General features: G+C 34.8%; 1 protein-coding gene across 1 annotated transcript in view; it reads right to left on the bottom strand.

Annotated features, from left to right (window-relative positions):
* LOC149799154 (A disintegrin and metalloproteinase with thrombospondin motifs 4-like) overlaps window positions 1-16,026 on the bottom strand; it is a 59,206-nt gene extending 43,180 nt beyond the window's left edge. The window contains exons 1-8 of the mRNA XM_089958144.1: window positions 15,961-16,026; window positions 12,079-12,145; window positions 11,305-11,374; window positions 9,467-9,728; window positions 8,864-9,017; window positions 7,006-7,211; window positions 4,485-4,571; window positions 2,058-2,158 (exon numbers count right to left, since the gene is read on the bottom strand). Coding sequence (XP_089814270.1) covers window positions 2,058-2,158; window positions 4,485-4,571; window positions 7,006-7,211; window positions 8,864-9,017; window positions 9,467-9,728; window positions 11,305-11,374; window positions 12,079-12,145; window positions 15,961-16,026 — 1,013 coding nt within the window. The remainder of the gene's footprint in view (window positions 1-2,057; window positions 2,159-4,484; window positions 4,572-7,005; window positions 7,212-8,863; window positions 9,018-9,466; window positions 9,729-11,304; window positions 11,375-12,078; window positions 12,146-15,960) is intronic.
* Window positions 16,027-17,246: the final 1,220 nt, after the last annotated feature.

Raw genomic sequence — 17,246 nt, 5'->3', positions numbered from 1 at the left:
GCGTGGAGGTCGAACTATGGCGGGGTCTCTAAAAACGATACAGTTGTGGTAAATGGCGCTTGATGTCTCCCTGACCGTTGTGGAAATATAGAAAGTGGTGTGACGGGAATTGCGTATGGTTTGTGGCCTGCTGTCTTTGATCATGGCATTGTTTGCAAAGTTCAGAACGCATACTCACGAAGGCCAAACTAAACACAATCCTGGACCGTGTGTCCAGGGCGCTGCGCGATAACGCTGTATCGGAGGAAAAGTTCCGACTCTACATCAACGAATGCGACAAACACATGAAGGTCAGGAATAATATTTACGTTAACGTGCAAACGACGCACGCCACCGGGGGCCCTGTGAAAGGTAGAACAAGAGATACTGACCGCGTAAAGTACGGGATCCATCCTGCGATCCTGGGTATGTTGGGTACGGCAGAGAATTAATGCTGAGTTACTTGACACGTCGCTTGATCTCATCCACTACCACCAAAGTGGTGTGTCTTCTGATGGCTTCGGCTTGTCATCCAGCGCACCTGTTCCATACATGATGGTTTGTAGCCTGGTTGTGACATTATTTTTCGTATAGAGACTGTGCTTGGTTAAGTTGCGCAGCACTGTTGTGTGTTCTGCCTTTGACTTTCCAAGTCGCACTCTACTAATCGTAGAAAGCACTTGTCGATTAGTGCGGCAAGCAAGCTTGCAGCTACTCGCCAGTATTTAGATTAGTACACCTGGTTGATAATAACAATGAGGTTTGGGTGCGTGCCCGATATGTTTCAAAAGGACGAGGACATCTTGGAGAACTTTGACGACCCAAATTCCACCAACCTGACCCGCCTCAACGAGATCAACCTTAGCAAGTAGGAATGGTGGGGAGCAACGCCAGTTCATCTGATCAATGGAGGTACATAATCTCGCAGCCTTCTACAAACAAACTGTCTGACATGTCATCGACGCCAGAATACCAGTTTATGATATACATTGACCCATAAACCTCATTGCCATTACTGAATAATGAACCTCTTCGCTTTTGTTATAAACGTGGCAAGCATCCGTACCTTTAGACTCTTTACCATGAGATTTTGGATTAACACATTTATATGTGATGTTGTACCTTTGTTTATATTTCTTGGCAAACGTTATCATTTTGAACAATGTTACAAGTACTGTCATTAAAATTAGATTATATGTAACGTAATTTCTGCTTCAGTTAATTATATCATAACGGGAAGAAATAATTTTTTATTGCATTTTACACATGAAATAGCATCGCAGCGTGTAAATGAATTATATCTTCCGTTTGACGAGAATGTCTCCAAGAATGAACACACCACAAACATACCTCCACCCTCCAGCCCCATGTACCCACGGGATTTCCCTTTGACTAGAAAAAGCCTTGGACAAGTGCACAGGCAATGCGTAAAGGGGCTGTTAGCTCTTTCCAAATCACCATTTATCTTACAGGGATCGCACAAAAATGTATCAAACTTGTACGATCAATATTATACGCAAGTTACTTTGTGTGGTGTCTTTCGATGGCCAATTAGACGGTCAGAAACAGGAAGCCCTGGAGTATACCACAGATTTTTGATGGATCATCACGTACTTTTCAATATGTCTGCCTGGAGTAGAACCAAGAACTGCAGCAATGTATAGTGAAAGGTGGGATGTGGAAAAAACTTATTTTTCATATTTTTATATTTATTGTATATTTCAGATCTCATATTATGAAATCGTTTTTTAATAAAATTTTGATCACTTTGTTTAATGATATGTGATATGACCTACGATAATGACCATATATATCACAACAATATTCAATAATTTGAAATTTGATTTGATGACATCTTCTCTAGCCAATTTTCCGATATGTTAATCATATCTGTAGATGACTTTATGCATGCAAAGAGATTTAAACAAAATTATATTATAACAATGAAAACAAACACATTTGCAAATCGATGACATGGGCGTTCACGGGGGAAGGGGGCAGTTTGATTTTGGCTTTGTCTCTCCACCCCTTTCCAATTATGGTTTGACCCTAATAGTGCACTCAGATTAATCACGTACCCTGTATGAAGATGGACATGATCGTAGGATAATTCATTTTTCGTTCCATTGCAGATGGAATTTAAGTTGACCGTTAGGACTGTTGATGAGATGTACCAGGCCTGAAAGCACGTAATAAAAACAGTTTTATTCCTATTAATATTCATTTAAGTGAGAGAAAAATCGTATTGCCTATGTTTTGTATTACGTATTGTGGAATGGAATTTGTGCTTCATTAATCATTTCAATTTGTCAATTCAGTTGTAAATTAATACACTATAAGTGTACAGAATACCGATATATTCAATATTAGTTGATAGTTATCATTTTGCAGCATGGTCTGCTCGGGTAAATAATATAAGAAAAATCTCATTACTTTGGAATTTTCAATTCATTACATTTTACACAAACTATTCGTAATTTGACAGAATTGTATTGTACTAGTGTGGACTATGGATTTTAATTATAATACAAATAAAATATATGTATCTATAAACGTCTCTTATAGAATGGCATTAATGAAGTGTGTGTGTGTGTTTGTGTGTGTGTGTGTGTGTGTGTGTGTGTGTGTGATCTGGATTTTTAACGTAGCTTTAACAATTTTTCAGTCATATCGCTACGATGTCTGCAGTGTGGCAGTTTATAGTGATGTCTAGCACTGGGGCATCATGCCGCAAACATGTAGCATGATGTCCCACCCAGTCACATTATCCTGACACCAAACCAACCAGTCCTAACACTAACCTCTTAATGCTGAGCGCCAAGCGAGGCAGCTGTTAGTACCATTTTTGTAAGTCTTTGGTATGACTCGGCCGGGGATCGAACCCACGACCTCCCGCATCCGAGGAGGACGCTCTAACCACTAGGCCACCAGAGCGGTCGCATTAATGAATTAAACGTTCTAAGGTGGTTTATCTGACCATAAGGAGACACAAACAGGGTTACACGTGTTTTAATTGCCTATCTAACAAGAACAGTAATAAGCAGGAATTTGTTTGGAGAGTTACTTCAGAATTAAAAATATGTAACATCGTTCGTTATGACTAATGTAGAAGTTCAAGTTTGACGCTTGTTTGAGCCTAACAGACAATAGACTAATGACAGTGTTTTATGAACTACAGACCGAAAATGTGTGAGAATATTGTCACAAACTATCGTATATCCTCGCCTATAAGTCTTTTCCAACTACAAGCCGCACAGACCCGGATCTGCCGTCTATACATACGCCGACAGATCGAGTATATGCACTTTCGTAGGACTAATCAGTGGAACAAGCCGTAGATGAGTTTTTGTGTTGTTTGTTGGTGGGTTTGGCAGTTGGATTCAGCTTATAAAAGGGTATATATGATATGTTTATATTCACGACCCCCTTGCGTATTGCCTCTTAAAACAGTATGTACAGTATTAGCAAAATTTCAAAAAATGGCTTAAATGCAAATCCAACTCTGGCTCAGTCACAAAAATATCCATTTTACCGTTCTTGATATGTTTGCATTTATATTTTTGTAGATTCAAATCTAAAGAGCAGAGTACAACTTGCTTCTTATTTACTCCATACAGTGGTACGTTAGACAAACTTTAGATCAATATCTGTATCTATTTCTGTTTGTTTCATATTTTCATTTTAAAAAAAAATGAGCTCACAAACATTAACGTATGCTGACCGCAACCGCACATAAAGGTGACATGTAGTTGTTGATACATTTTCAAAGTATTATTAACAATCATGCCGCGTGTAAATTAGTGGCGTGACAGGCAATGACAATGTGACCCATTGATGATGGCAGACGTTGATGTTATATTCTGTCGATAATAGATACTGTTTTAAGAGATGATCCGAATAACAACCTTTGTGTACCTAACAATGGTTTCGTAAGATCGTATCAGCGATGCCAACGTCTAATTCATGTTAAAGTTATTGGATGCATTTGATATTATTGGTGTGCCATATCAACCTTCCTGCTCGAAGCACCCAGAGTTGCATTTTTGACATTATAAGTACATGGAATCCTGATCTCAGTCTCATAGGCTACATTTACACCATAGCTCTGTTCCCATAAAGATAAAATTACGAATCATGTATTAAAATTATTTTTATATTCGTATAACGATAAAATGACACATTCTGTACTGAATTTCTATTTATATCAGCATAAAAATAACATGTGCGCACAATCTATCGAAATTCTATTTATATTAGCATAAACATACCCACCTGTACCTACATCCGTCTTCTCACAAACATTTAACTGAAATACACCGGAACGGTGACTGAACACCTTTACTAGCAAATAGTTATACCTGATCCATACATTATATATATATATATATATATATATATATATATATATATATATATATATATATATATATATATATATATTGAGAGAGAGAGAAAGAAATAAAGAGAAAGTAGTTTAGCTAGACTTCATGACTGATTTAACTTACAGGATTGGTCTGGTAGAATACGATATTCTTAATAAGTATAGTGACGTTGTAACCCAGCTGTTCGTGTTTGCTATATTCAGCTTGTACCTTGTAAACATTGGAAAGAAAAAAGAGAATAAACATTCGATGTCAGAAGCCTTAAGCACTAACGTGGGATAATTAAATTAAAGACTGGTGGAAAATTATTGATTATATATATATATATATATATATATATATATATATATATATATATATATATATATATATATATATATATATATATATATATATATATATATATTTCTATTAAGTAAAAACTTAATAAAATAAGTATATTACCATATCTGTGTTCATGGTCTGCATCATGGAAGGTCTTTATGCAAACTGATAATACACGCTAATAATCTTTAGATTGAAATGGGAATGACAGTGTACAATAAAGAAACGTAGGCAATGCAATTATGTAAATGTAATTTGTTAAGAACTTATTGAAACAGTTTTAGAATATGTTACTTTGAAATAAGAGTCAGGAATAATTTATAAATTTCATATCTGACGAATCTTAATTTGGATTCGATTGATTAGATTTGAAGATAGCCCTAATATATTTAATATATGTAAATTGACTTATTTATTTATGATGTTTTGAAAAGAGAGAAACTTCCACTAAAGGTATAATTGGACAAGTGTCATCATAAATGAAGATCTTTGTAAATTGATATGCTATCTACTGACATATGAATTATCTATGCTATGACATGCTGGGAAAATAACTCGTCCAGAGCTAATGCTTCTATGTAATTTATAAATCAACGCTAACTAAAATTTCTTGTATTTTGCATCTTATATCTTGAATGGTCTCATCAAATAATGTCTCTTAAAATTGTACATAAATTTCGATCGATCTCTTTCGATAGATATCTACGCTTTTGTGGCAAATTATCACACACGCAAACGAGAGAGAGAGAGAGAGAGAGAGAGAGAGAGAGAGGACCACACATATACAAACAGATCCAGAGGTCATACCCAAAATCCATAACCTTTATGATAAGTCTTCGTGTTATAAGCTGCATATACAAGTCTGGTCAAGAGCATTTCACCGTATCATTGTAATTGAAATTTGCCTACATTTGGTGTTTGAATTGACATAGGGACCAATGAGACTGAATCCATAAACAATATCCGAGTTGTAGATGGATGCCATATGAATCAGATATATACTGAGTGTTGTCAATGTTTACCCAGAGGTTTATGAGATAAAGTAACACTACTGCGACGCTTGGCCGACACTGATTTATGTGGATAATGAAACAACGCACATTAGGACTTTATCATTCTGGATTCTGTATAAGCACCTACAATTCAGTACATACATATTTATATTTTAATTGCAATTATGGTTTGTATATTACGTTTTAATCAAGCTGTTTATTCATAATTATACACTCAATGATAAATTGTTTAATTGATTTCAAGCACCAAAATGTGATAGTCCATATATAGTAACTATAATGAAGAAATAGTACTATGATGCACAAAGTTCAACCTCAAGGGGTGCAAGGGACAGTTTTTATGCACAAATTTAAAGTTGCACATACCTGCCTAACATAAAAAAAATCATTAAAAAATACAGAAGTGAGGACACAAAGTTCCATATTTTTTGGACAGGTATAATAAAGCAAAACATAAGAATATCATTCACTTGACCTGACAAGTCAGTGGAAATTCATAGCATAAAATGTTGATGCAACCAACCCCCAAATTTATTCATGCATTGATCATGTCCGAAGTCCGTTTTTGAGGACACGTTATGCTCACAGTGCAAACACAAGCCCTTTCCATCGGCAACAATTTTGAAAACCATTGTATACTTAATAGCTTGATGCAATTCAAAATATTTATCATCCAGGCAGTTTTTGAGATATTCTACTTGCATTGAACCAACGTGTCTACTTATATAAGTGGCTAGCTCTGGTTCTTAACCGACTATTGGTATTTCAGTGGCTACATAGTGTGCAGTGACTATGTGACAATAATAGCTCAAAAAGTCATACCACAGCCGTAAATTTAACAAAATTGCCAGGGGTCAATTTACGAAACTATCCCCTGTTACATAATTTGTAGGGGGGGGGGATAAAAATGAAAAAAAAAAATGGTCTTGATACAGAAACATGAGTCAGTACAACTCAGTGGTAAATGTGGGAATCTTTTAATTTAGTTGGCAGATAGTTAATAATTTCATATTTTCTTGTTCTCTTTCAGCGTGTACAATACCAGATTATGGTAAAATTCTGACAGTAACCGTGCTATACTTACATTGAAGCGAATTTCTTTACCACAGTCAATTATTATTAGTAGTAGTAGCAACCATTTCTATATACCTTTATTATAAGACAAGGCATAGTTTGTGTTCTCATGACAGACAAAGCTAAGATAACGAACATTACTTCATTATATATTAAGATAACTTAGACAATCACGTTCCATGTACAGATAACTAAAATTACACCATTTTCCTTGTAAATATAACGTAAATTACCCCATTCCATGTTAACATGAGCAGGTCAATCTTTTTCTCTGTAGTTGTTGCCATTAACACATTCTCCATGTACTCGTACATCTTCTGGTCCACGTATAAGGCCGTCTCAATCTCAAACGAGGAGTTAGTCGTGGAGCGGCGTTGCCTGATGTTCTCCTCGTTGTAAATGGACGCGTTAAAGTCTATCCCATAATTGGGTCCGAGCTCTAAAAAATAACATACTAGTAAGAACGGGAAACAGGGTATATTCCCACCCCGTGATAACCAAAGGTCAAACTGGAAATGCTACATAATCTGAAGGTCAATCTCAGGGAACAAGATCCCATTGTGCACGTTCATGAGAAAGGTCCTTAGCTGAAAGTGCTATGCTATTCTCTTCCATTCACGTATCTATTATTTTGAATTTAAAAGCTGATCTTGTTCGTTATATTTTCACTAACTTCTTAGTCGAGTGTCTTTTCTGGCTTTTCTTGGCCATTTATATCGATAGTTCGTGCGCATTTACACCTTTACTGAGAAATCATATCAACTACGTTAAGTTGATTGCATATTTATTCAGGTCTGGCCCTAGGACGTGAAAGGCCCAAGGCAGCATGCATGGCCCAAGGCAGCAAGCGATGAGCGCGGGGCCACAAGCAAAATAATTGCACTGTCTGAAAGCGCGGCGCCCACGACGGTTGCCTCGTTCGCCTTGCCCTAGTACCAGGCCTGGTTTTGTTCTTTATAGATTTACAAGTATGTTTTTCTTTTGAGTACGGCTTTTATTTTGTACGTTCCGGAAACGAATCAGCTAAACTTCGCATTCTGAGGGATATACTTTACTCTAGTGCAAATGTTCGCTGTTTTTGGTAGTAGTTGGCAGATTGTTATGTTATTTGTTTATATTTCCTTTGCTGTTTCTGGTCCTGATTGGTAGTCTGCGTTTTTTGTTTATGTTCTATAACCAAAAGCATGAACATATGCTTCAGAAAAAGTGTTGTATACTCAAGGTTCTTAGTAGATAAATATCAGGATGCCTGGAATCAATATTGACCTCCATTTCAGACCAATATAAACATTATTTACCTCCATTAAATACCAATATAAACAATATTTACCTACATTGCAGACAAATATTAACAATATTAACCTCCATTTCATAATTAATAAGTGTTTGAAACCTCACATTTTTGTTTTAATCGAAACAAATGCCTCTGTATTTTGTAAAGAAAACGTTTCATCACTCTAATCGATGTTCTAAGTTTAAGAGGGAACTGTCGTTTTAGTTTCACTAAACAGACCTGAATAACTAAAATTTGCCTCTCAGAATAGTGTTTATATAAACAGGTAGGTATCAGACATGCGACCGCTCAGGTGGCCTAGTGGTTAGAGCGTCCGCCTCGGATGCGGGAGGTCGTGGGTTCGATCCCCGACCGAGTCATACCAAAGACTTACAAAAATGGTACTAACAGCTGCCTCGCTTGGCGCTCAGCATTAAGAGGTCAGTGTTATGACTGGTCGGCCTGGTGTTAGAATAATGTGACTGGGTAGGACATGATGCTACATGTCTGCGGCATGACGCCCCAGTGCTAGACATCACTATAAAACTATAAACTGCCACACTGCAGACATCGTAGCAATATGACTGAAAAAATATTAAAGCTACGTTAAAAATGCAAATCACATCACATCAGACATGCGACAAAAGGTTCTTTACGTTAGTTCTGAATCCTTCATTGTGCATATAAAGCAAAGAGTCTATGATGGTCTGTATGTTAGCAAGTAAATATGCACACTAAACGCCATTGAGATATCGGATGGATTTTTGCATAGACTGAAATGGTAAAATAAGTAAAGAACAGTGGATAGGGATACAAACCGGTTGGATTGGGAAAAATTGGAGATCCCAGTGGAACTGAGGCTACGCTCCTCCGAGCTACCAGGACATTTCCATAAAAATCTCCGGTTTCTAGCAAATATTTTGGCAATGTCTCAATGTGATACTCATGTATCCCGTCATTCATTGTTCCTACCTGTACAATAAAATCGCATGATATTATAGTACATTAGATAATATTAGGGACAATCTGACTAAAAGTTCAACATCCAATAGTTATCGAAGTTTCTGAAATAAATTTTAAGATTTTAAGATTTGATAAATGATTCTACATTATGTAAAATAGAGTTATACTGGGCGTTTCAAAACCTTGTTCAACGTTTAAATATAAAAAGTATACCACAAAGTCAAATACTTTTATAATAGTGTAGGTATTTTTAGTTTGTATATTCATATTTTTTAATATAAAGACGACTTAAAAATGTCTTGTTGTTTTAATAATCTTTCTACGTCATTGTTATCGTTATTTCGTTCAAAACAGAAAATTCATTTCATCTAAACGACACACTAATTGGAGACATATTCTGTTGCTATATATATGTTTATCTGTGTCAAAATACAGGTGCACACAGAAACCAATTATACCAGTTCGTCACAGAAAGACATGGATGCGGTCCCTGCATGTGACGCCACCACGCCTCGAAGGAAACAGTCAGGATGGTTCCCTGTCCATTTTGTTTCTTCTCCATCTCCTGAACGTATAACTACGGTAGCATCAGGGTCAAGCACTGATTGCACGTGCCACAGTTCAAGCGTGAACTCTTCTCCGTATGCTTTTAGGGATAACTGCACAGGGGTGTCGGTAAATCCAGATCTTTTTCTACGGCGAAGGTCATGACTTTGAATACTAAGATATAAAATTGTCAATGTCACATTATGTAAATATGATGTGTAGGCTACTGAATATAAAAATCCATTATATTACTTCAAATAATGAATACGGAAATCTTTTATTGCAGAGGAGTGAAATTGAGAACGAAATCTGTACTCACATACTCACCCCCACATCCTTTATTTGAAATTTCCTCTAAGACCATAAGCACACATTTTGTGTATGTTTTATAATTTTGTGTAAAATTCACGAAAGACCAGTTGTTTGTTTTTAACATCATATCCCCGGTGGTCAAGTTTACTAAACAATATTTCCTGAATTCCAGCTATTGTTATACGAATCTAGGTGAGTTCTTTGAAACTGAAGATATTATTCGTGTTTTCTTTTTATGATGTTTTCAAAATCTCGAATTTAACAGCCTTTTTTATAACGCTACGGTGGATCAATGTTTAGTTCTGTTTATCTCCAACTCGTCCACACGCGAATTGACAACCACCATGATACAGATACCCTAAAAGGGGTTTCGGGTTGTATGTGTGTGGTGGAGGTAAGAGGTAACAGGTTTTGGAGGTGAAATTTCAGTTGTGAGCAGAGAAACCGGAAAAGCTCTGTGTCGCACAGAGATGAGCCGAATATGTTCTGTCTGAAATTCAGTTATTATTATTGTTATTATCATTATTATTATTATTATTTGGGTCCTTCTTCGCAAGAGAAATGACCAAATGCCAGTAATAAAAACAAATGAATAAATATCAGTTTGAAAATAAATGACCAAATACCACTAATAAAAAGAAATGACCAAATGCCACTAATAATAAATATATTTCAGAACAAGGAAAGTGATCTATATTGTGACATCACTGAGACATTATATTTCATTATTTTATGGCAAGAATTGCTCTATCAGGAAATACTTCTTATTGAATTAACGTATACATGGATTTAGTATTCTCTAAGCTGAAACAGCCAGACCGAAATAAACTGCAATTTGGACATAAAAACCGAATATGTGTTCTTCCTGGTTTTTATTGTTTTTGTAGCTTAATATAGACCGAACATGCTGTGATACCTCATACTCTGAGTACTGCAATCTTTCAAATTTAATATGTACAGGGTACAATCAAAGCTATTACTGTCAGAGTCCCCAAGATAAGAATCCAGCTTAATACTGTTACTGATCGCAATTGAAATGATAGGAATTGCCAATGCACACACAACAGGATGGTGGATTTAGGCATATTCATTTATAGAGATGACTGAAGTTAATTTCCTGTGTTTATCCTGGATTTTATTGACTGTTTGGTCGTATCTACATTGCCCTCGTCGTGTTTTCATTTATTTTTAATGGATGGAAATGATAACATGTCATTACAAAAATTGTATTAGTACCTTGACACATGAAGGGTTGAATTCTGTTGGAAACCTGTTTAAATATCCCGTCGATTTTATCAATGAATAAATTAACACCGAGTTAAAATGTATTGTCATTGTGTGGATTCTATTACAATATTCTGCAGGAATATCTACTGATAGTGACGATGATTAAACCTCTCTCTATGATATCAGTGGAAAATAATGTTGAAAGTCTTACCTATTTTTCTTCGTTGAGTCATCATGTTCTATGTATTCCTCCAAGACTGATACATCAAACTCAAGGTCTTCTGAAGAAATATAAATCATAATGACCAGATAGGATTATAGAAGATAATTCAGTCGACACAATTTATAACAAAAATCTAAGGCAGACTGAAATTATCCTCTTAAAATAAATATTTCAAACGCTATCATCGCTCAGGAGACAAATTGTCACTTTTAACTCGATTATTAATAGCAAGCAATGTATTACATTAACATAAGTCCGTAACATAATAACTTTGGAAATAAACATTCGAAAATCACAGTTTGATTTCGATTAAGGAATGTAATATACTAGTACATATTAACCCCATCCATAATGTGGTATACTAGTATACATTAATCCCGTTCATAATGTGGTATACTGGTATACATAAACCCCAACATAATGTTAAATACTAGTATATATAAACCCCATACATAATGTGGTATAATAGTATAGATAAACCCCATACACAATGGTATATACTAGTATACACAAAACCCCATACATAATGTGGTATACTAGTATATATAAACTCCATCCATAATGTGGTATACTAGTATACATAAACTCCATCCATAATGTGGTATACTAGTATAAATAATTTCCATCCATTGTTACAAATGTATAATTTCATGACTGATTACAATATTATTAGTAGCATCCAATGTCCCGAATGTTGTAAGAAATACAAGTATTTTCTGAACCACATTTCTCATTCAGTCAGCAGTAGCCATTTTGTTTTACCTTTATTGAGTTGATGTGCATCGATGAAATCCTGCAGCATGGGATTGTTCTTAATATAATCATTCTCCTGCAATGAGAGAAAGAGAACGCTATACGTAATTTTGTAACATATAATGTTAAGCTGTTGTTTTGGGTTTAACGCCATTTTTCAGCACATGACGGGTTATACACGACGGCCAGTATACGTAGTGCAGGAAAACCGCGTGAAAGCCCCAGTAAGTACCAGAACCGGCTTTGGGGAAAGGCGAGCAAGGCGGTTGCCTTGGACCTATTGCCTTCGGGGCCACGCGCTCCAGTTGACGAAAAAAATAAAAAAAGAACCGGCCGGGCATAGTAAGACCACTCTGCAAGCTGGGTCCCCTACCACATGTATTATCTATGTTATTAAACATTGAACATAATGATCACAACATATGACTTCCCCAAATTATACAATATTTCGTATTCAAGGTAATATAGTGACTCCTCCGTAGATACGACAGCAGTGAGTGTTCACTCCCATCATCAATATACATATACATTTTTGCCGACATTCAGTATCTTTCAGTAAATAATATTTTATAATATTGTTTCAAATATAAAATCTACAAAAGTACATAAAACATGAAAACAATGGGACGCATGAACATTTTCAAAAGAACTGGTATGATTAAAATAAGACAGCCTTATTAACAAAATAAAAAGTAATGACTATACAGGTTTCAGTCAATACCAGATACCCAAGTGGCTGACGAGAATCTTTAAGAGAACTGGCAAATAAAAAAATGTATATGATCTCTCTCTCTCTCTCTCTCTCTCTCTCTCTCTCAGTATTAAGCTATTGTATGGTCTTGATTTTAAAGATACAAACGTATCACAAGCTATCACATTAGTACACACCTTTATAAATGTTGAAACATATTTTGAAACTGGGCTAAATGTGACAAATTGCTTGGAGATGATAATAATAATAATGAATGCGCGCGCGAGAGAGAGAGAGAGGAGATATTTAAATGGTCAGTCCTTTTCATTAGAATCTTAAAAAACGCAGACTATTCTCAACATAGTATTGTCAGCAATTGTCACCTAGATATCTGATATATTTATTTCCTCTTGTAACATGTATGATATAAAATAAATGTTACAAACAATATCCTGGAAAATCACAAACTGTACTAATGTATTAAATGTAAGGTAAGTTTTTCATTCATTTTTGTCTTCTTTCAATTTTTTTATATCTTTTATTTGTGTTTAGTCATAGATTACTATATTGACAATATGTGTAGCAATAGCCGTTTCATTTCTTAAATGTCCACTGTATCACAATTCACCGTAAGGTCTAGTAGAGTGTTTATAAGAGCAAATACGCTAAACGGAATTTATAAACTGTCAACAGCCAGGGCAATATTTTCAGAAAGAAAGTACGTTATCAAAGTTGTTCACAAACCCTATTGTTGAAGTTGCACTAAAAAAAAAATGTTTTTGTTGTTGATGATATAAACCATTAAATTGCAATTATAACTTGTTCGATACGAACTCCCTCTGCGTTAAGTATAATACAAAACTAATTAAGGAAATATTTAACAAATGGAGAGGTGGAGCTAGTTGAATATAAATAAATCTTTAGGTAGGCTAAACCACTTAATTGCTCTCGAAATATTTAGCCTAAATATTTCTGTTGTGAAAGTGATCTTGTTTAGATTTACACTGTACAATAAATACACCTTCGCGGAGGAGAGAAAAGGTAACATTGTATATGGAGACGGTTTGTACCAGATGTAATTCATTGGTAGCTTATTATATAGCGATAAGTTTGACGCTTTTATGATCGCTGGTATGGGAGTAATTATATATTGTACTACAGTTAATAGTCTCGTTTTCTTCAAAATTGAGTGGTGTCTCGGAAAGGAAAACGATAATATTTGTAAACACAACTAACACCTGTATCATGCATTTGATTCATTTGATTAGTGTTTAAGAATCATGTTTCACAATCAGAGTTCAACTTTTCTTTAGAAATCACTTGCTTTATGGTAAGTTCGCTAGGTCTAAACTTGAATGCACCCTCGTGTCAAATATACTTGATACAGAAATGAACATTTCGAGAATTTTAGTAAATTAGCTGATTTTTTTCATGTGACAAACTCCGGACAGCTTATGCAAGACACAGGCTGGTGATTAGTATTTTCATTTCATTATCTCATTCTATAGTACCACGTCTATGATTAGAAGGTTGGTGAGCGAAAAAAAAATGACTTCTATTAAAACAAGGCAGCTTTGATTCACTAAAAACAGCGATATAAAACAAGTTATAGCAAACTTACTATACGAAATCAAATCGTTAACAGCTCTGGATTTGTTGCATAATTCGCCGATTGTTTATCAACATTTTTCACCTAAATGAAATTAACTCAACTTAAAGATGACTTACATAACAACAATGTGAAAATGATACCTAACTCGAAATTGTGTAGCTCTTTCTACCGATATTCTAGCTGATGTTATGTGAATTGCAGATATTGTTAACAACTTTGGATAACGATGAGGAATTATATTAATATATGTGTATCCATCCATTTATGACTTATCTTTTCCAATTCATTTATATTGTATGATGCACAACAAAATAGCATAATGAATGTAAAATTGTATGGTTAAATATGAGATATTAAATTATAAACTCGCCTAAAAGGAAAAACTATCATATCGTGATTTTCTATAATGGTAATATGGTTTCAAGACAATTTTGAAGAAAAAGAAGCTCTATTTATTTTTATACCACAACCGTCACGGTTGAGATCAAACTAAAACGAGTCCGTAAACGTTCTCTCTATTTAAAAAAGGCGATTAAATTGAAAGCCACATTGATATCAAACATTATAATAATTTATGCAAGGAAGGTAGGTATATATATATATATATATATATATATATATATATATATATATATATATATATATCTGCGAAATTAAATGGTAAATGAAGCCATCACAAAAATCATATATAAAGAAGAAAAAGAAAGTATATAACATTTCTAATGAACTATTTTTTATCAAATTAAAAGAAACTGAGAAAATAGTATCTTACGTTAAATCGTGTATTATTTATGCAAAATACTTAATTTTATAATATGCAATTAACGGCCATTCATTGTATTTTGTTTGACTTCATATATAGGAACTGTTTATATATATATATATATATATATATATATATATATATATATATATATATATATATAGAGAGAGAGAGAGAGAGAGAGAGAGAGAGAGAGAGAGACAGAGACAGAGAGACAGAGAGAGAGAAAGAAGAACTGGTTTATGGTTTACGCTATACACAGTCTGATAAATCTGATGGAAGATTTTAAGATCTGATGTCACCTTGTTATTCAAAGGCTCAGTTCATCGCTTCATTAAATAAAAAACCAATGCGCAGTTTGCTGCATACAAAATATTATAGCTTGGTTTCGATAAAGAGATGTAATATGCAAGCAGATATGCTTTTAGAGCAAAACGGAAATTTAAGAGAAAAGTTGGTACGCAAATGGACTTGAACAAAATTCAAAATTAAAATATTACTTATAATTTAAGAGATACGCAAAACCATATATATGAATAATATACAAGTATTTTAGATGTGTGTGTGTGTGTGTGTGTGTGTGTGTGTGTGATCATATGAATGTCAAAAAATGTATTGAGAGAGAGAGAGAGAGTACAAATATACACCCAATAAAAGGAAAGTACTATCACTGTTCTATGTAATCTACATGAACGTGCTTGATAATACTAGGCAGAGTCAATGCTTAATGCAAATAATACTATCACACATGTTAGATAATTTGTAATTCTTACTCTGCAGAGATTCGAATCCATGTCCTCGGGTAAACGACACCCATCGCCTTACCTGCGCGCACCAGTCTACCATGCGATGGGTACCGTTTACCAGCGGGGGAGGGGGAGAGAGCTGCATAATAACTTTTCTCTCCAGTAATAATTTATTAATCGCTGATTATAATTTATAAGCTTATATGCAGTTTAATCTTAGAATGTATACCTGCTTGGTTTTTCTTCAAAATGACTTGCAATGTTTCTGCAATCAATCTTGAACAAAAGTCGTCCGATATCTATTGAAGAATCATGCACGTCTTTCCTTTCTATGTTAACTATGGTCTCATTTAATATTAGAGCACTTGTTTACACAATCATATTAAAATATGATGAATCAAGTAGAATCTACATCGTGGAAACCCAGCTGTGTTTCCAAAAAACAAATAGACTTGCATGAAGGACTGGGATATATTATTACCCTGCTATATCCCTACTGTTTAAATAACGTTGATTACATAGAGGAACTTTGATCTCTACTGTTAAATAGCATCGATTGCATATAGGAACTTTGACCTCATTTATACCCCTACTGTTTAAATAGCATTGATTGCATATAGGAAATTTGACCTCAATTTCGCATGAAAGTTGCTTCTCAATCGTGTTTGCTCTTAGCTGGATTTTGATTTGTTAAACAGCGATTGAAGTTTTAGATTACACTATTTTTCTCTCTACCAAATTACACATGCCATACTCACACCTCGAAGATTCGTACCAACGGATACTTTTGATGCATTTCGTAACACAACACTCATTGTTATATTTTATCGAAAACGAAGGCCGAGATACTTGATTTGAAAGTATGTAAGGTTAAGATGAGGTAGATCCACCTACTCTATTCATGCCCTCACCATCTAAGATGTTTCATCGAATCATCGAATGTAATAGTTTTCAAACACGGGTCCTCAATGCGAATCTAGCCCATCAAAACAACTTAACCCTCTGCACCTTCCTTTGCAGGTAAATCGCTGTAAATTTTAATAATTTCAATTAGTCTGAAAATAAGAAGAACATAAACTTGACGACAATAATTCTCATTTATTCTCTCATTATGTTACGGGATGTGATAAATTAAATTTGGTAGCACTTACAGAAGATGACACTCGCCACATTGTAAAAGACAGAGAATGATTTGAAACTTCAATTCTACCATTGTCTCGATCAAATGTTAGCTAAGTGCTTTTTCCAAGGAAAGACCGGGGCAGCTAATATAGGCTGGCTTGGGCTGTTATCAAAACCCACGACCCTTGGATTACGAGTCCGACGCTCTGCCAACTAAGCTACCGCAATTACTGCACATAAAAA

This window comes from Sinohyriopsis cumingii, chromosome 5 (genome assembly GCF_028554795.1).
Source record: "Sinohyriopsis cumingii isolate HCF-2022 chromosome 5, ASM2855479v2, whole genome shotgun sequence".
Taxonomy (NCBI): domain Eukaryota; kingdom Metazoa; phylum Mollusca; class Bivalvia; order Unionida; family Unionidae; genus Sinohyriopsis; species Sinohyriopsis cumingii.
Note: the sequence above shows the minus strand (reverse complement) of the source record. Positions and strands in the feature narration are given on the sequence as shown.